The sequence below is a fragment of the Camelus dromedarius genome, chromosome 28 (genome assembly GCF_036321535.1).
Source record: "Camelus dromedarius isolate mCamDro1 chromosome 28, mCamDro1.pat, whole genome shotgun sequence".
Taxonomy (NCBI): Eukaryota; Metazoa; Chordata; class Mammalia; order Artiodactyla; family Camelidae; genus Camelus; species Camelus dromedarius.
This window is the reverse complement of record NC_087463.1, coordinates 15,203,211-15,224,064: the sequence shown is the minus strand read 5'-3', so window position 1 is coordinate 15,224,064 and position 20,854 is coordinate 15,203,211. Positions and strand designations below refer to the sequence as shown.

Below are 20,854 nucleotides of genomic sequence, written 5' to 3'. Positions count from 1 at the left end.
CTCCCCGAGCCCTGCTGGCCAACCCCCCTGCCACGATTTCCTGCTGCCCTTTCCCTTCGAAGGGGTTAGCGCCATCTCCAAGGTTTTGGAAAGCCCCAAGTTTAGGACAAGCATCCTTTCCCTGTTCAAATCTCTTAAGTTTCACAGAGCTCTTTCCATCCTTTGATTATATCAGGGAGAAAAATCTTAATGAGGGGTGTACCGGATAGGAATTTGTTTGGCTGCAAAACATGGAAGACTTGGAGGGGAGGGTATAGCTCAAGTGGCAGAGCACATACTTAGCATATGCAAGTCCTGGGTTCAATCCCCAGTACCTCCTCTAAAAATTAAATAGGTAAACCTAATTACTGGCCCCCTGCCAAAAAACCCAAAACCAAAACCAAACCAAAACAAAAAAACCCCAACAAAATGGAAGACTTGACTATTGCTGGATAAGATAATCAGGGTAGGGTTTTTCAACCTCAGCATCATTGACATTGGGAGCCAGATAATTCCTTGTGTGTGTAGGAGGCTTTGTGGCATCCTCAGCTTCTAACCTCTAGATTAGCGATTCTCAGTGTGCAGGGGGCTAGTTTTGCCCCCAGAGGACTAGGGCAGTGTCTGGAGGTGTGTTTGATTGTCACATCTGTGGGGGTAGTGGAGGGTGGGCTGAGGTGAGGGGTGTGGCTGAATATACTACAACTCACAGCTCCTCCAAACAAAGAATTATCTAGCCCCAAATTTCAATAGTACCAAGATTGAGAAACCCTGGTTTAAAGAAGTAGAAATGGACATGTAAGTTGGTCCAAAAGGACCGGAGGAGAAAATCCCCGAAGAACTCCTCCCACCATAGAAGTCATACCCTAGTCTCTCCGCAAAGTCTCCTTCTCAGATCCTTCCTCCCGCTGATAAAGCTTGGCAGTTACTGGGATGAAACCCCCCGTGGAGGTGCTTCCTGGGAAGAGATTTGGGGGGGGGGGGCTGGTGCAGGAGGGAAGGCACTCACTTCATTTTAAGGATGGCTGAGGAAAACCGGGAGAGAGTTAACAGACGCATGCAGCACTAACTGGGAAGAGGGCCTGCCAAAATGCTGAAGGCCACCGAGCGCAGCTGCATTTGACAGCGTGAGCGCTGATGATACTGATGCTGAAAAACAGAACGAGACAAATGTTGAAAGGACCAGACGCAGACACGGCCCATCGGAGACAGCAGGCAGGGCTTTTATTGTTCTGGGCTTTTTCTTTTTTTGTACTAAGTATGGGTTGAAACACTTATATCTCAGAGTACATTCAAGTATCACCTCCTTGCACCTGAAAATAAAGCAGGCCTTGATTACGAAAAATAATGAACAGATAACAAAGGGCAAATGGGAAGAGTGTTCACACATGCCTTGGCTACAAATCAATCGACCCCTGGGCACCAGAGCCTGCAGTTTTTGCTCTGTAGTGTAGCTGCGTGATGAGAAATAAACAGACATGGGTTGTCACCAATTGGAGTAGCTGTTGGGTCCCTCCCCACAGCCCCTCCCTGGTAACAATGACTCGCATGCAGGGTGAGGGGGAAGGTCAGATATGGAGCCAAAGAAAAGAGAGGTTAATTAAAATCACTGTATGCTCAGCTGCCTGGTGCTTTGAATGTTGTTTTCAAACCTTTTTTTCCCTACCTACCACTAGTTTTAAATGTCAGGCGCCAAAATGCATTTAAAGAAAAACAAAACACCAAGTACAGGCAAATAGAAAATCATCCCGTATTTCTTGTTCTGCTTTTTCTTTCTGTCCTTTCAGATCAAGGGATGACACCATGTCCTGGTCCGGTGCGCTCAGGTTCAAGCCCCTTAAAGAGCTGGGCAGCAAAGCCCCGTGTGCGGGGGAAGAAGGGCTGGGCTGGGGACGGTTCCCCACAGGCAGCACATCCCAACACATGTCGGAGTGTTAAAACGTTCTGGGGTTTCTCAGGTCCTTTGGCGACCTTTTCTTTTTTTCTTTCCTTTTTCCACTAAGAAGGGATGTGGTGGACAGAGGTAGCATGGTGGGTAAGCCTGTGTGTGAGTGGCCCTGTTAAAGTTTTTATGTGAAGACGTACCAATCCAAATGGACAGATTTAGGGCAGTCCTTGCTGATCAGGACTGCTGACTCTGACGCTGTTCAAAGATGGGGGAGCTCACCCTTTCTCCTGCTTCTGGGCTCCCTGGGGCCGGGAACTCTCGCAGGCTCCCTGGTCACTGCACCCCAGCACCAGCACAGGGTCGGCATGGTCATTAGGCCGTGTCCCCGGAGCTCGTCTTCAGGGTCCAAATCTAGGCGTCACCATTTTCTTCCTCTCTGACCCTGAGCAGGTCAGTCAGCCCTGGGAGCTTTGGTTTCCTCATCTGTGAAATGGGCACAACCACAGCACCTCCACTGCAATAGCCTGACTGAGAAAAGTAGTTGTCACAGCGCCAGATGGACAGTTGGAGCTGTCTATATAGCAGCTGCTACTGTCATTAGGGGTTCAAGTTCTGTCTTGCTGCGCTTTGTAGCTCATTCAGGGCCAAATATCTGAAGGCATTTTAGTGCTTACAATGCTTTGGGTCCCCATTACTCATCCCTTCCCATTTACATTCCATTTACAGACTTCAGATTATTTGCAAAGTGATATTTGAGACGATGTTGAATAACCTTTGGTCCCGTTTCTGAACATGGGCAGGGATCTCTCTAGGGTGCCCACCACCACCTCCAGGTGGGCTGCACGTTCTGTCTGGCCGAGGTCTGGGGAAGGCGTAGGGGCCGATGTCACGGGGTTGTACGGGATACCCCCACCCAGCCCTTCGGGGCAGAGGTGGCCGGAAAGTGTGTTAGCGCACAGGAGCCTGAGAAAGCGCTCATGGCCACCTTGGATCCCTCCTGTGTGTTTCTCAGCGGCATCATTCTCCAGATCCCTGCGTTTTCTTTGAGGGTCCCTGTGTCTGTGCCTCCGGTTCTGTAGCTGAAAAACCACAATAAAAATCTAGAGGTGGAACAACGTGCGTGCACTTAGCAGTACCGAGCTACACACTTAAAATGGTTAAGATGGTACATTTTTTGTTAGGTATCGTGACCACAGTTACAAATAATAATTAAAAACAAATACAATTGTTTAAAAAAAAAAAAAGAACAAACTAGAGTGGGAGCGATCTAAGGGCCTTCTTTTACGATTTGACACCTGATTCTGAGAGGGTCAAGTGCAGGGTCCCGGCTTCTGGGGAGCCGTCGGCAATCCTGTCCACTTTCTCTTGCTGTGCGTGCAGGTTTCAGAGGTCAGCTGAGGCTGTAAATCCTTTGGCTCCTGTGCCCTGATCCATCCCCAGCTGGGTGTGTGTGTATGTGTGTGTGTGTGTGTGTGTTTTAACTGAAGTATAGTTGATTTACAATGTTGTGTTAGTTTTTGGTGTATAGCAAAGTGATTCAGTTAAATATATATTCTTTTTCACATTCCTTTCATTATAGGTTATTATAAGATACCGAATATAGTTCCCTGTGCTATACAGTGGGACCTTGTTTATCATATTTTATATATAGTAGTTTGTATCTGCTAATCCCAAATTCCTGAGGTATATAAGCTTTTGCACAGCAAAGGAACCTACAAACTGGGAGAAAATATTTGCAAGTGATGCAACCAACGGGGGCTTCATTTCCAACATATACAAACAGCTCATACAGCTCCATAATCAAAACCCCCAAACAACCCAATCGAAAAATGGGCAGAAGACCTAAGCAGACATTTCTCCGAAGAATACATACGGGGGGGGGGCCTTGTTGGCTGTTCCTCAAAGCTGGAGCCTCCCTGAGAGCAGGCCCAGTTCCAGGAGCCTGGCCCAGGAGGGGTATTTCTCTGGGCCTCTGGGCTCTGGGGTCATAGGGGGAGAGGTCAGGAGAGGAGGGGACAATGGCCACTTGCAAGCGCTCGTTGGTGGCTCTCCTGGGCCTGGCTGCCAACCACCACTGCTGGGGCAGCCTGTCCCCAGGCTCCCAGCCTCCCCTGTACCCTGGGCCAGAGCAGGAGGCCTGGGGCCTGTGGAAGCTCCGGGGCTCAAAAAACCACCCAGATCAGGGACAAGGCCAAACTCGTGCCTGTGCTGCCCTCTGCTGGGCATCCCAGCTTATGGCCGGCCAGGACTCAAGAAGAAAACTCAGGCCCAGCAGGTCCGAGTGGAGCCATGCATCCAGGTGGGCCCCCCTGCTTGGGGCCTGGAGTTTCTCACAGGGGTCCTGGTGGGGGCTCTGTGAGAGTGCAGCTGGCATCATCCCCAGCAAGTCATCTCCAGGTGACCAGGACAGGGCTCTCTCCCCTGGGGACCAGATGAGCCCAGCTGTCCCCCCTCAGCGGGCTGTGGCTCTGAGCCTCCCCGGGGGGTGGGCCTCACCCTGCTTCTCCTCCAGGCTGCACCCTGTCATCCATCAAATTGTCTTTCCGTCCTGGCCACATGCCCCCATTTCCTTTTCAAAGCAGAATTCTGGGTGCACGGCCTGGTCTCAGTGGCCCCTCATTGCAAGAGTCTCTGAAAAGGCCATTCCTGCCGACCCTGCAGCTAGACCGAATTTCCAAAACATTAATGTGCTGTTAATACACAACAGTGTCCTACGGTACAGCGCAGGGACCTAAGTTCAGTGCCCTGTAATACCTCTAATGAAAAAAGGATATGAAAACAGATATACACATACATATACAACAGAATCACTAGGCTGCACACCAGAACCTAGCACAACATTGTAAATGGACTCTATGCTTCGATGAAATAAATGTGATGCCATCACACCCCTGTCTGACCTCTTTCAAAGTCTGCCGGTTGCCGAGAGGGTGATCGCAAACCAGCATGAGCTATGAAGCCCATCACGTTCTGCTTCCTGCCTTCCTTTCTGTGTTGATGCCAGCAGCACCTCCCCTTGTGTCTGGCATCTTCTTGGCAAACAAGAGGCAGCAGAGTCTCGGCCGCCAGACAGCCTGGACTCGGAGACCAGCTGTACGATTTGCTAGCTGACCTTGGGCAAGTTACCTCTCTGCCTCAATTTCCTCATCTATAAAATGGGGATGATAATCGTAATAGTTCGCTTCACAGGGTGGTTAATGTAAATGATATAATCCACGTGAAGCACTTAGAACAGTATCTGGCACACAGTAGGCAGCTTACAAAGTGTTGGTTGTTATTATTCATTGAAAATGTTGGCAAAGTCATCCCTTTGACTCCAACTTCTGCTGTCAATCTGATGGCCTGAATATTCATCTGGGCAGCTTTTCCAGCGACCTTCGATCAGTTCCTTGACTCCCTAACCCCAGTGACCTTCACTTCCAGCTTATCTAAGTCACCCACACTCATGACCACCCTTGGATGTGTCGGCAGCCGGAACTATCCAGAATTGCCTCAGAACTTCTCAGCTTTATCGTTCCACCTTCTGACAGCATCCAGTCATCCTTCCAGGTCCCTCTCTGAGCTCTGCTCTTATATCTGCTTATTTCCAGGTTGTCCAGTCCTTTGGTCTCTCTTTTTCACTCAGCCCATCAGATCTTTCTAGCTTTTTAGCATTTCTCTACTGAGTTGATACATTATGGATCATCTGAACTCATCAAGGTCTTGCACTCTCTTGCACACTCACTGTTTATTCACTCAGTTCACAGCCACGTTCTACGTGCCACGTACTGTGTCATGCACTGAGGACATAGGGTTCTTGTCCTCAAAGCTTAGGGTCTAGAGGAAAGCGACAAAAAGGACATTAATAACTCTACACTTCCAGACTGAAAAAAGTGCTAGGACGTAATCAAGGGGGTGGTAGGATGGAGAATGAAGAAGAGGACCTGTTCAGAGGGCGTCTTCAGGGACAACAACAGAGAAGTGTTCGTTGAATTCGACCGAATCACGGCTACTGGTAACTTTGACAAGGATGGTTTCAGGACGAAAGTGTTGGGACTTAAACACTTTAAGAGCAACTGAAAGTGAAGATGTAGAGACGGTTCACACAGGCTACTCTTTTGGTAATTTAGAGAGGGGAAACAGAGAAAAATCAGCGCTACCACAGCAGGCAGGATTGGCACCTCCTTCACAAATTATTAAGACTTTCAGGACGGTGACAGCAGAACATTAAACCAAGTACTGGTCTGTGCAACGAGATGCCACATACCTAGGAAGCTGGCTCCGACTGTGGGTTTGTATGCCAGTGAGAATAAATGGTTAAAAAAAGAGAGACTGATAATGTGGGAAAGAGGGAGGTAACCAAAAAAATGAAATTTGGGGAAGACAAAAAGGAGACAGGACCTGGAGTATACGTGGCAGGATTAGACTGGAGGAAAGTAAAATGTGGGTGTTGACGCAGGGGGCTAGCGATATGGCTGCGCTGGTCTCCATCTTCTCTGTGACCCTGAGGCAAGGCTCCCTGTCAGGAGTGAGGGGCTGTGAGGACGAAGGATGAGGGGTTTGACAAGAAAGAAAATGTGCGTGGAAGATGGCTGGGGTTGGGGTTTTGCCAATTAAAAGACAACAGAGGGAGAGTGGCTCTAGGGAGTTGCTGGTGTTTGTAAGAGTGATAAGAAGATGAACCAAAGAATCCAGGTTGGGTAAGAAAATAAGTTTATCAAGAGGGATGGTGTAGCTCAGTGGCAGAGCTCATGCTTAGCATGCACGAGGTCCTGGGTTCAATCCCCAGTACCTCCATTAAAAATAAATTAATAAATAAACCTAATTACCCCCCCCCCAATTTTTTAAAAAAAGTTGATCAAGAGAGGCTGTGAAGGAAGTTAGGTTAGCGGTCTTGACTGGGTTGAAGAGACACTGGAGGAAGTGAGCTGATAGCGGTTTGTGATCAGATGGGGGAAGGTTTAAATTCACTTCGCTGGTGACAAGGTTCAGCGGAGCTCCAGGGAGCTGTGTGGTTGGGTTACGAGGAACAGTCTCTGTTGACGAGGAGGTCAGGGAAATAAGGGGGAAGACGTCACCCCAGAGCTGAATTTACCCAGGAGGGATGAGCCGGCAGAGGGTGGAGCCTGAGGCTTCTGAGCAAGTGCTGAAGACTTCACTCTGATTTTCACGACGAGGGGGAAAGAATGCACTGTTTAAAAAATTTTCTTACAAACATACTTCTGTCTTAAAATTTGAGATTCCCTTGGTTCTCCCATTTCGTTTAGGGTATCAGAGCTCTGGGACCAGAGGGGGCACACTTCTGTCTTTGAGCCAGGAGGGGGCGCAAGAGACCGAAACAGAAGTGTCGAATGTAAGGGCCCGCTTCCGGAAAACGAAGAGGTGATGGAGCTCAGGACCCACTCTGCTCCTTCTCCCATCTATGTCCTTCCTAAGGCAGGTTGGGGCTGGAGTCCGCTTGAGGGTTGGTTCACCTGTGAGCTACCTGTATTACTGGGCAGAAACTGAGGTCTTGGCAGAGCCATGCTCCCTTGGAAGGTTCCAGGCGAGACTCCTTCCTTGCCTCTTCAGCTTGTGGTGGCCGGGGTTCTTCACCCTTGCCTTGTGGCTGCGTCAGTGCCGTCCCTGCCTCCATCTTCACGTGACTTCTCTGTGCCCATGCCTTCTCTTCTGTCTCTTAGAAGGACAGAGCTTGTCGCTGGATTTAGGGACCACTCGAATCCAGGGTGATCTCTTGCATCCAGATCCTTAATTACATCTGCTAAGATCCTTTTTCCAAATAAGGTCACAGTCTCAGGTTCTGGGAGGTTCGGAGGTAAAGATAAATTCTTGGGGGGTGGGGCACCACTCAACCCACTACACTTCTCTTTTCTCTCCAGTTTAATAACCCCGTGGGTGGCCCACATTTTATTTTGGTGAAACTGTTAGTAACAGTTACTGAGTTTTTACTGTATGTCTGCCCACGCTATGGTCTTTACTGGGTTACAGGTACCGCTGTGGCAGATGGTACTGTTTGCATGTGGGAAAACTGAGGCTTAAGAGGTGGGGAGCTGCAGAGCTGAGCGTGGGACCCAGGGAGGCTGCCCTCTGCACCCCATGCTGCCTCTTCTCGGTGGGATCACATTTCTACCAGGACACTTCCTGCAGTAAGAACTTAGTTGGAAAAAGAATCTGAGTGGCCAAGGAAATGTGACGTCTTGTACTACAGCATAGAGAGAAGCGAGACCGATTCCCAGCCTAAACACTATAACCCCGGAGCACCAAGGGTCACCGGCAAGAGTTCAGAGAGTGAAGCAGCTTGCGAAACATGGGAACCGGAGCATATTTATCCTCCTGGAGAGCCCGACTCCCTGCTCTGAGGTCCCTGGAGTCCTGATCTCAAGTTGGAGGTGATGCTTCAGGGGAGAAAGCGGCCAAGCTGACCCGCGGCTGCCAGCGGAGCACACCTGCGGGCCTCGGGTGGCGCGCAGGTGTACCGGGCGGGCCGTGGGCGGCTCAGGTTCGGAACAAGTACCTCGGGCGGAAGCTGTCGGTGTCGGGCTTCAAGGAGGCGCCTTTCTAGTTCTTCCACAGCGGGCGGCGTCTGCACTGTGCGCTCCGGGGCCCCGTGCTTAGGGAGCTGGCTGAGCTCAGGCTGTTGGAGCCCCAGGGGTCCAACTCCAGCTCCGGGCTGGTCACCCACAATGGCAAGGAGCGGCCCCAGGGGCCCCTGGGTGCAGATGCTGAAGATGCGGAGGACTCGCCGGGGTGTCGGCAAAGGACCCGTCGGGGTGGCGTTAGAGTCCGATGGTGCCTGTGTCTCAAGCGTAGGGTTTCTCTGAAGTCCTCCCTTTGGGGGCTGTGCAACCAGTTCCTAAAGGGGACTTTGGGACCCAGTCCTCCCACTTAAGTGCCCTGAGCATCTGAGGATGGGCTCAAAGCTTCTGCAGACTCATATCCTTTGGACCAGGTGTGAAACCTGGGGAGTAGGTACCACAATGGTCCTCTTTCCCCTCCCAGCCCTGCTGTCCCCACTCCCTCGATTGCATTTTGGGGGCTAGGCCCAGGGAGCTTCGGCTCCAGGCTGGCTGGTGACCCCAGGCCTAAGGCATCTGGTCCGAGATCCCATGCAGTGCGGCCTCACCCTAACAGTATCCCTTTAAAGAGGCATTTTGGAAGCCAGCTGCCTTAGTGGCCCAGCTGGAAACAGACATCCCTTCCCTCATCTCTCGCCATCAGGAGGCTGGCCATGCAGCTCAGATGAGCAGGACCCTGGGAATAGTCTGCCTTACCTTCCTCCCTGCATTATTTGGTGACATTCTTTTCAGTCTATGGACAAAATCAGTGCTATCGAACAACTGTTATAGTTTTTGCAGCCCCCAGCCCTCTCTGTTGGCCGGCTCCAGCTTGGGCCCCTGTCACTCATGTTGGTCACATCTACCAACAAGGGTCAGGGCATGAAAATGAGGGAAGAATTAGGCCAGAGAATCACACTATGACAAGACACATCTTGGGTCAGAGCTGAGATGTGTGAAGTCAGAGCGTGTGGTGAGAATGGCTCCCAGACCAGCGAGGCAAGTCTTTAAGCCGACCAGACGCTTCTACTGCTAGAGAAGCTCCTCTGTCAGAAAGGGGCTTTGGCAGCAGACGCGGGTGCTCCTGGGACAGAGGGGCTTTTGGCTTGAAGCATCTGGGCTCATTGTCAAGGCTGGTCAATGAGAGGGATGTTTGGGTCATCTTAGCCTGGCATCCTTAACCGCTGGATTCAGTGGTGTGCCTCCCCTGGTTCCCATCATGCCTGCAAAAACGCTTGACTGGGCTTTGGCCTTCTACACAGTTGTGCTTCCGGGGAGGATATGTACGAGCATGCTGACCCCATGTGTCACCCACCTGGCCTTCCCCAACACGCACACTTTGCCTTGCTGGTGGGAATGCCACCTCATGCCTTGAAACCGTGTACTTCTCAGAACCGCAAAGAGGTCAGGTTACCCCAAAGTGTAAAATCAGGTTTTAAGAAACTTAGTACCTGGTTAGCAATAACTGATTCCAATAGGAACGTGTCAGATGGTGTCTTGCCTTGTTAATAACACCTTAACGGAGCTGGTTTCGGGGCCACGTTTTGTGCTGTTTGCCGAAACTGCTGGTCGGTACCTGCTCAGGTGACCTTTATTTGTCATCAGCAGCTCAAACTGGCTGAACTCATCCCCTTAACGGGACAGCTAGAAGCCCTCTCAGCTCAGGGGGACTTTTTTCTTCCCCTTCCTTCTCAGCTCTGTTGTCGGCCCCAGGCCGCCTAGCTTGTGCGGAATGGCTGTGAGTGTGTGAGGGGAGGATCCCCCAGCAATGGTGGGGTCTTGAGGGAGGAGACTGGGTCCACTGATTTGGCTGAGAAATCTTTTTTTCCTTTTTTTTAATTTTAATTTTTATTTATTAAAAATGTTTTTGCAGTTTATTTTGTTATTAATTGTTTTGGGGAGGTAATTAGGTTTATTTGCTTATTTATTTATTTTTAGTGGAGGTACTGGGGATTGAATCCACAGCCTTGTGTGTGCTAAACATGTGCTCTACCACTGAGCTATAGATCCTCCCCTTTCTTTTTTTTATTGTAGTAAAATACACATATTTACCATCTTAATTATTTTTAAGTGTACAGTTCAGTGGTGCTAAATACATTCACATTTTGTGCAGCCATCACCTCCAGCCATCTCGATAACCTTTCCTGAAGCTGAAACTCTGTACCTATTAAGCAATTACTCCCCTTTCTCCCCTCCCTCCAGGCCCTGGCCCTCACCATTACACGTTTGGTCTTCATGATTTCAATTACTCACATAAGTGGAATCATGCAGTATTTGTTTTTTTGTGACTGGCTTATTTCACTTAGCATAATGTCCTCAAAGTTCATCCATGCTATACCGTATTGCAGAATTTCCTTCCCTTTTAAGGCTGAAAAATACTCTGTTGTGTGTGTGCACCACAGTTTGCTTATCCATCGATGGACACTTGGGTTCTTTCCACCTTTTAGATATTGTGAATAGTGTTGCAATGAACATGGTTGTACAGATTCTCTTAAAGACCCTGCTTTTGATTCTTTTCGGTATATGCCACTACACCCAAATCTGGGTCTTATGGGAATTCTATTTTTAATATTTTGAGGAACCACCATACTGTTTTCCACAGTGTCAGCTGAGAAACTTTTTATGCAAACTAGAGCTTACTTGGAAAGGCAGTATGTAAAACAGATAAAAGCAGAACTGCTCTAGATGAAACAGAGCTGAGAAGCCCCAGTCCTACTCTTCTAGAGAGAAGCTACTCTCAGCAGTTTGGAAGGCGTTAGACTCAGGTGTAAAGTCAACTGTTAGGCTGGGAAATTGGGAAGGGAGACAAAGCCACTTACCCACGCCTCAGGACAGAGGACCCCAAAGTCAGAGTAATGTCAGAACCCATGTATGGCAGCAAGGGAGACAGATGTACATAGATGTATTTTATAAAAATGATCAGTCTTTGGGGGAAGACACTAAATCTTCATGATACAAAAATGACCATTCTACACAAGACTGAATGTGGTAAAACTAAAGCTAATGAAAATACTTTAAAAAATATTTTTTAACACCTTTCCCTCTCAGAACTCTGTTGAGGGGGAAGGGTATATAGCTCAAGTGATTGATCATATGCTTAGCAGGTACAAGGTCCTGGGTTCAATCCCCAGTACCTCCTCTAAAAAGAAATAAACCTAATTATCTCCCCTCCACCAAAACAAAGAAACAAACAAATAAGAACATTAAAAAAAAACTGTTGAACATAATATAGCAACATTACCAAATTTAGGTCAACTCCTTTGGAAAGTTTTGGAATATGACGTGTGACTTTCACACTGGGAGATGGTCAGTTACTTTCTCCTTTAAGAATATTGTTCCAAAGGGGGAGGCTATAGCTTAGTGCTAGAGTGCACGCTTAGCATGCACAAGGTCTAGGGTTCAGTCTCCAGGACCTCTGTTAAAGAAAAATAAATAAATAAAAGTAAATAAACCTAATTACCTCTCCTCTCAAAAAAATTTTTAAAACGCAAATACATCCCATTAAAAAAAGAATAATGTTTCACTATTAAAAATGTTTTTCATATCCTTAGAAGAATGAAATATGTATATTAAAAATATTTTTCATCTCCTTAGAAGAACGAAATACTAAGCCACATTGTTAACACAATTATCATCAAAAATCACCGTTGGCTCTTTCTATGACGTGTTGGAAAAATGCTAAGATCAAGTTATCAGATTCAAAATGCCACTCTTTCCATTTTCAAAGTAGGTTTTTTTAATTAAAAAATTTTTTTGTGCAATTTACTTTTATTTATTTATTTTTGGAGGAGGTAATTAAGTTTATTTATTTATTTATTTTTGGAGGAGGTACTGGGGATTGAACCCAGGACCTCATGCATGTTGAGTGTGCCCTCTACTACTGAGCTCTTCCTTCCCCTCTTAGGATGGTTTCTTATAAACTTCACTCAAAGATTTTTATCTTTTAGCCACGATATTTAGTACTCCATCAAATATGAGCATTTGATGTCCACCCAGTTTTACACTGATTTAGCATTTATTATTCAACAATGGTTATGAATCTCTTCATTACTGGTTAATAAGCAGCAGCATTGTGGGAAGGTAATGGGCTCTGTTCTGGGTTTGAGTCATCCTGCCCCTGCGCTTGCCAATTGGGATCTCCCAGTGAATTAGGAGATCTTGGGTCACCCTAACAATTCCTTTCTTCATCTTAAATTTCCAAGCTGTTGTGAGTTAAATGAGACCCTGTGCTGCGTACCAGCATCTGAAAGCGGCACGTCCCACCCTAAAGGCTGATTTGCTTTCCTTCTTTTGCATAAACATTTACACCTTAAAAGCTCCCATGTCATCATTCAATAATATTGGTCAACCTCTTATTCTGCTGAAATAGTAGATGCAAACTGCCTATTTAAAAGTCAGTTTTGGGATGAAATTGTGAATAGGAAGGGAACTAGTTTGCCCAGAAAGATGTGCATTTTGAAACTGAGGGTAATTATTAGTTAGATCTATTACACTTGTAACCTGCCTTCAGTAATCAAGATTGCTTTAGTTCTTGCCACGGAAACTTGCATGTCCTTCAAACAGCACGTGGCCTAAACAGTAAGATGTTTGCCCGAGGTGTTTCCGAGGAACATGGGGTCAGCTGAGTCTATTTGGAGCTGTGCTGGTTGAGACTGGTTGGGACCCCCCCGACCCTCCAGCTGCTCTGAATGTGGAGAGGCCTGCAGCCTGGTTATGCCCGCGCAGAAGGATTCCCTCACCTTTTCCTTGTTTCCCGTCACCGTCACTGCTCCCCTCACGTCCCCGTGCCCCGGACCGCCCTGCTCTGAAACCATCAATAGCCCTCGCCTCCGGGAAGAGGCCCCGAAGCTGTTCTGTGGTCTCCCCACTGGGCTGTCCCTCGGAGAGCCCCTCTCTTTGCTGCTAAGTCTCGGGGTCTGGCGCTTTGGGCATGAGCGGAGCAGGGACGAGGGACAGACTCTCTGTGACACTGAGTTTCACCTTCCGGACAGGCTTTGCTTTTTCACCTCGGAAACAAGCCTCTCTCTAGCTGTCCTGTGGCTCGAACATCACTCTGAAGTCCTCTCTTCTCCCGTCTACACCACCCAGTCCTGGGGGCAGAGCTCCGCTGTTGGGAGTTGATGGCAAACTGGAGGCTGTGGGGAGGCAGGGCCTGGGGGGAGGGCTGGGAAAAGTGGGTGGTTGTGGGGGTTGACAGGCTTCCCCTCAGGCTTCTACCTCTGGAGCCTCAGAATGCGAGGCAGGAGGGTCTGTGCAGATGTCAGCAGCTGAGGTCAAAGGACAAGGAAAGGTTCTTCCTAGAGCCTCAGGGGGAGCGCAGGGGCGCCCTGGTTCCACACTTCTGCCTCTAGAGCTAGGAGCGTGCTCTCAAGTCACCCAGCTTGTGATAATTTTCTGAAGTTCTAGGAAAAAGCCCTAATTTCTAATAGTGTGTAGAAGGAATTACCAGAAAAAAACTTTCCCCCTATTTCTGTCTACCACACTTCTGGCCTCTAAAACTAAGAATGTGCTCTCAAGTCACCCAGCTCATGATCATTTGTTCCTGAAGTCCTAGGGAAAAGCCCTAATTTCTAATGCTGTGTAAAGGGAATTACCAGGAAAAACAAAAACTTCTATTTCTGTCTCTTCCAAAGCAGCTCGGGACTCACGGGTGGCCTGGGGAAGAGGGGGAGATGGTGGTCAGGTTGTAATGAGGACAGCAAACAGGAAAAGAAGCAGGTGTTTTCATTTAAGCAGGAGCATAACCTTCAAAGTGGGGCTTGGAGGAGGAGTTGTCTGAGTTCCTTACTAGATTGGAGCCTTATCTCTGCAAAGGTGTGAGGGGCGGACAAGGGCACCCAGCCCTCAGATGCTGGGACAGACATGCTGACAGTCAGGCACTAGCGGGGCTCGTGACCCTGACATCACTTCTCCTGACTTCGGGGCTGTGTTAGAACAAGTTAAGGGAAACCGTGAGGACGGGAGATGTTTTCCCTGCTTCCCACCTGGGGCCTGGCCAGCCACGGGTGACTCAGACACCAGCTTGCGGGGGAGCAGAACTAAGGGCCTGCGTGCTCCCCCAAAGGACTGTCCCAGTTACCGGTCAGGGGTTGCGTAGTGAGAGGGAACACTTCCCCGCTCGCCCTCCCACACCCTACATGTGGTCGGGGAGATGGATCAGTGCCAGAGGGAGAAAAGTTAAAGGGACTGGCTTTACTCACATGTACAAGTAGTTAGAAGTGTGAATCCACAAACCACCTTAAATACAAATACCAGCTCAGCATATTTTTTGCCTTCCTAGCTCAAATCACTGCATTCTTTGTTTTCATAATCCTTTCTCCCAATAATTTCCACTTTCCAGAAGCTTCTGAATCCTCCATTTTCTTTCCATCTACAAGGGGAAAGCTGACTTTGATAGCTCCAGCAGAAGAGGTGCCTGGATTTCTAATCTGCACCGTGGCCCTCCTCTGATTCCCTTCCTCTTTAAAGTACAGGTATTTAAACTTCACCCTTTGATTGCACGTAGTAACTTTACAACTGTGCCCTGATGAACCGGACACTCCACCTTCAGTGCCTAGTGCCCTGTCTTCCAGATAATTGTGCTGATGTCTTCTGGGGGCTGTGTGTTTGGAACCTAATTTGTTCATGGTTAATGTAAGAGGCGTTTCTACTGAAAAGAGAACAGGGGGTTTCCTTTTTTTGGCGGGTGGGGGGGAGGTAATTAGGTTTATTTTTAATGGCGGTACGGAGGATTGAACCTAGGACCTTGTGCACTCTACCACTGAACTAGACCTGCCCCCCTGCCAGGTGGTTTCCATTTAGGTCTAAAGACTGAGACCAACACAGCACATCATTAGCAGTGAAGAGTTAGTTTAGTAGAAAGTGCGTATTAACTAAAGCACAGGACCCTCTGGCAGTTTATCAGGTACAAGTTCCAGTATCTCGACAGAATAAGACAATCAGATTCTGAAGGGACAGACCCTGCCTCTGCTGGCAAAGGGAGACACACGGGGCCAAGAACAGACTGGTTGGACGTTCACTCATTTGACCGATTCTTTGAGCACCTACTATGTGCGCTGCACCATGTTGAATAAGACCAACCCTGTCCCTCTTATGAATCTCACTGTCCCAGGAAACTTGCTTCTGCTGAATGAAGCTGTCTTCCAATCTAATCTGGTAACTGTCCACCTAGAACCAGTCTCTCAAGCCAGTTAAGACTGGTTAGGGCCACTGACCCTCCAAGTTGGCATGTGCAAATGTCCACTTGGTGACCTTTTGACATCAGAGGGCCAAAAGCTGGCCTCTGATCATGCACCCCGAAGAAGCCTGTAGCTTAGGTGCACTTGCACAGAATGGTGACCTCACCTTTTTCTTATCTCCAGTCACCTTTCCCTACGCTCCCCACACCTCAGCTTCATCTCATAAACACCCCAGGCCCCTCGCCTACGAGGAGGCGAGCTTGAGATTTGTTCTATCTCCTTGCTGGGCTGCCTCTGGAATAAAGCCTTTCTCTGCTGCAGGCCTTGGTGTCTCAGCGTTGACTTGCTGCACTTTGGGCAAATGAACCTTGTTGGGTAATAGTTTCTTGCAATATAAGCTAATTCATCCAAAGTATTTTTGAATATATATGATTAGTTTTAAAAATTGCACATGTTCACTTCAAGCCATGATGGAATGATAAGGACTAGATTTACTGTCCTACCTTAAAAACCAGAATACCAGACAAAACGCATGGAACACTAGTCTTTAAGATATTGGACAAGGAGCACGGGACAGTGATCCCTGAGGGAAGGGAAGCAAATGGGATAAGCACTTAGCTGCTGGTTCGGGCCACAGCAGGGGGAGGTTCTGGAATCCTGAATGTCATCTTGACAGCTGTACTGTGGTTACGGAGGAGAACATTCTTGTTTTTTAGGCAATATACACTTGAGTATTTAGGGGCGAAAGGGTAAATTTCGAATAGCTCAGGAAAAAAGTCATGTGTATGTAGGTATACATACAAAAATACATTTATGAGACAAAATAATAAAACAGGGAAAAATGTTTCTAGGGAGCCAGTATTCCTTAACGACTTACTTTCCTGAGGCTGTGTCTCTGTTTATTTACCTGTTCACCTCTGGATCAGCAACACTTTAATGTTTTATATCCAAATGATTCCATACATTAGGCTTTGATTTTTTTCTTTTATTAGAAATCATGTAACTTATAATTGCTACTTTACAATTTTTGAAGTTACTTTCCTGACAAGGCCCCTTCCCTAGATGAAGTATTAGCTTTGGATTTAGTGAGATCTTACCATCCTAGTCTCTCCCTCGCATTGTCACTGGTAGCACAGGTCACCTTTCCTAAATTCCACTGATGTATAAGAAATCCTATGCTAGTATTTATTACAAAGCGACTGGTGTGAGAGTTCAAGTAAAACAAAAGCATGGCTGATAGAAAGGACAAAAACTGCACCATTCTTTGTTATTTTTTAAAATGTTTTAAAATGATAAATACAATGTGCTTAGTTTAAAAAAAAAGTTCAAATATACAGAAGAATATAAAGCCCTTTTCCCCTCCGTAACTTCTGGCCCCATTCTCTACAGCCACACAGTTGAATATGGAAGCCGCCAGCTATACATAGTTATTTAAATTAAAACAAAGTTAAAAAATCAGTTCCTCACACTAGCTGTATTGCAGTTGCTCAATTACCTCGTGGGACCGGAAGTGATCGTATGGGAGAGCGAAGATACAGAACACTTCCATCATCACAAGGTCCACTGGACAGTTCATTGGTTACTAATCCACGGTAACCAGTTAAGCACTAGCGTATAAAAGCCTCGTTGTTAGGAGCTTTTATGTATCACGGACACCACGATTTTCAAATATTTTCTCCCATTCTGTGGGTTGCCTTTTCACTTTCTTGTGTCCTTTAAAGCACAGAAGTTCGTTTTAAGTTCAATTTATTTCTTCCCTTGTTGCTTCTACTTTTGGTGGTATATCTAAGAAGCTCTTTGGCCCAAAGATTTACCTCTGTGTTTTCCTGTAAGAGTTTTAGCTCCTGTATTTAAGTGTATGGTTTATAAGGGGTCCCTAGCATATGGCTACCCAGTCATCCTAGGACCATTTGTTGAAGACTGCTTTCTCATTGAATGGTACTGGCACCCTTACCAAACACAATTGATAACATGGGCTTATTTCTGCCTCTGTTATATTTTCTATTCCATGTACATGTCCATATGCCAGTACCACACTGCTCTGATTATTGTAGCTTTGGGGTAAGTTCTGAAATTGGTTAAGTGTGAATCTTCCCACTTTCTCTTTCAAGACTGTTTTGGATATTGTGGGTTCCTTGCATTTCTGATATGAATTTATCATCTTATCAGTTTCTGCAAAAAAAGCTGGCTGGGATTTTGATGGGAATTGCACTGAATCTGTAGACCAATTTGGGGAGCATTGTCATCTAAATGACGTTGTCTTCCAATCCATGAATAAAGATGCCTTTCCATTTATTGACATCTTCTTTAATTTCAACATTTTATAGTTTTAGTTTCTTCATTTAATGCTATTATGAACAGAATTTTAAAATCTCACTTTCAGAATGTTCATTGTTAGTACAGAAATAAAACTGATTTTTGCATGTTGATCGTGTATCCTGCAACCCACAATCTGTTGAACTCATTAGTTTTAAGATGAATTCCTTACAACTTTCTATATAACAAGACTATGTCGTCTGTGAATACATAGTTTTAGTTCTTTTCCAGTATGGCTGCCTCTTTTTCTTGCCTAATTGCCTGGGCTGGCATGTGAATGAGTGTCTTACGTCTTGTTTCTGATCTAAGGGGGAAAAAGCATTCAGTATTCAGACTGTTGCCATTAAGTATGATAGGTGTGCTGGGTTTTTTTTGTTTTTTTTGTTTTTTGTAGATGCCTTTTATCATCTTGACAAAGTTCTGTTTTATTCCTAGTTTGAGTATTTTTATCATGAAAGGGTGCTGAATTTTATCAAATGCTTTTTTCTGCATCTATTAAGATGTGGTAATTGTGTCCTTTACGAACATCTCATCATTCACGATTCTGTATTTGTGAATTTGGTAATTTACTTACTTAAAATTTACTTGTAACCCCCAAATCAATACTTGTAGCACTTTTATGACCATTCATGGATATGTGCAGATGTTAAAATTTTGAGTTCCCTGACGCGTGTGTTCTCAGCTGAGGCCAAACAAGGTAATGCTTCGCCTTCTTGTTTCGGCTCTCCTGCAGACTAGAAGAGGGTGGACCAGGCCGGGGGAAAGGCAATGTGGTACAGGAAGCCCTGGCTCTGGGACTAGCTGGATGGGTCTGAATCTCATCTCTGGCCTGTTAGCTGGGTGACCTCTGCCAAGTTGCTTAATATGTCCAAACCTCATTTTGTCTTTTGTAAAATAAAGAAAACGGAATCTACTAGGAAAAACTGTCTTTAGGATTTAAGATTTAACCTATTTGAGATACATGTATGTGCAAAACACACACTTCCCCTAGGAGCAATGGCTCTGTGTTCACGGTGACATCAGAGAATGTAACTATTGTGAATAAGGCAGTTACTTTACATTTTATATTGATTTGGGGATGTTAAAGCAACCTTATGTCCCTGGGATGAGCCTCGCTCCATCATGGTGCATGCCCCTTTGCATATGCAGCTAGATTTAGTTTGCTAGTATTCTGTCAATAATGTTTGTGTCTATATTCATAAGGCACTGCTGTGTAGTTCTGTCTTTGGTTTTTTCTCAGGGTAATACTGGCCTCACACGATGAGCTGAAGTGTTCTCTTCTATTTTTGGGAAAAGTCTGCAAAGGATTAGTACTACTTTTTGAGTATCTGGTAGAGTAGAGCAGTGAAGATGGATTTTTCTTTGTGGGATGTTTCAAAGCTACTAATTTAAACTTTATTGCCAGCTGCTTTTTAGGCTTGCTTTTAGGTAAGAACCAAAGGTGATTATCTCCTAAGGCCAATAAAATTCAATGAGAAAATACATGTTATCAAGGAAGGCATGTCCGACGTTTGTGCAATTCACGCAGGCAGCTACCGAGGTTACCCAGAGGCACAACTATCCTGCTGTCTAGCTTTAACACAGACAAATACTTTGTCACTTCTCATGTGCTTTCATGACCTCATGATCAAGAAATTTCCGCCTGTTTCTACGTAAGATTTATAGACAAACCCCTTAGCTGGCATTTGCAGCAAAGTCCTACGATCACAGACTAAAGTTTGTACACTTTTAGATTATATACAGACATGCATATTTACATATCCGTCTTTAAATCTATCTACAAAAATACTTGTCTCAGAACCTGCCAGGAAGGGAGTGTGTAGTGGAAAACACTGGACGTCTCAGTTCTGGTGCCAGCTCTAACTTTAACAAGATACCTCGATCTGCTTCCCCCACTGATAAAATTCAGCTAAGTCTGACGATCACCAAGGTTCTTCTTCTGGTTCTAAAAATACAGTGACTTATTCTAAAGTAACGCCATTCCACTGTTCTTACTTCAGAGTGGTCATAATGAAAACATCTGTTACATACACAAACACATACACACCCGTGCTCCATACTTACAGAACAAATCAGCCAATTCACAAAATCTTAAAAGAGGAAAGAGAAGTCTGTAGTTAAACAGTTCAACATCTCAGGTCCTGAGTTTGCCATGAAACAGCCATTACAAATTTTCTCTCTACATATACTTGGCTTTTTCACAATACCTCACTTTATGTTAAGTACTGTTGGGTGAGACATTTAAGTATGATAACTTTAAAAAATAAAGAGGTCACTTTTCGGAAATTCTGAGCCCATCGGAGAAATTGAATGGCATCTCATCAGTCGTCTCGACCGGCACGTTGCTCCGGCCCAGCTGGCAGGGATGATGGTGGGCATGATGGCTTGAAATGAACGTGTCTGCAGTCCGGCTGCAGGGACAGCCATCTGACGGCAGGACATTACTTGAATTACTAAGACGTGAATGGTAAACACCACAGAATGAGTCTTGAGATGAATGATAATGCCCAGCTCCCGCTGAGGTGGACGTGGAGCTCTGGAAGGGGCCGTTGCACATAATACAAGTTTGGAAGCAGGCCTTCCTTCCTAAGCCTCGGTGGATGTCGAGTTTAGCAATGAGAGGTTTCCCAGCATTCACTTCCTGCTTTTCCTCTATGGTGTCTTCCAGTCCTGAGTACTGGTACGATAAACACACTGTGAAGACTAGATGTTCCTGGGAAGGAAAAGAAAATAAGGTTTCTCATTTTTACCAGCTGTGAAACTATATCTAAAGATGTCATTCACACACGCACAGACAAAGCCGAACAACAAAAAGCCCACTCACTCCCCTTTCCCAGGTTCCAAACCCTCAAGGCACCCCCTACACCTACACTAAGAAAGGCCAGCTGTAATGATCTTCTTTCTCCCTTGTTCAGTATTTTGAGTTAGTAGAATTCTAGCCTTTGCTATTCAGAGTTGCCAAA

The 20,854-nt window shown here is 46.3% G+C and overlaps 1 protein-coding gene and 1 long non-coding RNA gene across 3 annotated transcripts in view; one reads left to right on the top strand and one right to left on the bottom strand.

Moving 5' to 3' along the window:
* Positions 1-20,854, top strand: part of LOC105088985 (uncharacterized) — a 68,076-nt gene that overhangs the window by 21,860 nt on the left and 25,362 nt on the right. The gene's annotated exons all lie outside the window — the stretch shown is intronic.
* Positions 16,540-20,854, bottom strand: part of MALT1 (MALT1 paracaspase) — a 49,508-nt gene continuing 45,193 nt past the window's right edge. For both annotated transcript variants that reach the window (XM_031441823.2, XM_031441824.2), the window contains one exon: positions 16,540-20,604. In XM_031441823.2, the coding sequence (XP_031297683.2) occupies positions 20,164-20,604 (441 nt within the window). In that variant the 3' untranslated portion in view covers positions 16,540-20,163. The remainder of the gene's footprint in view (positions 20,605-20,854) is intronic.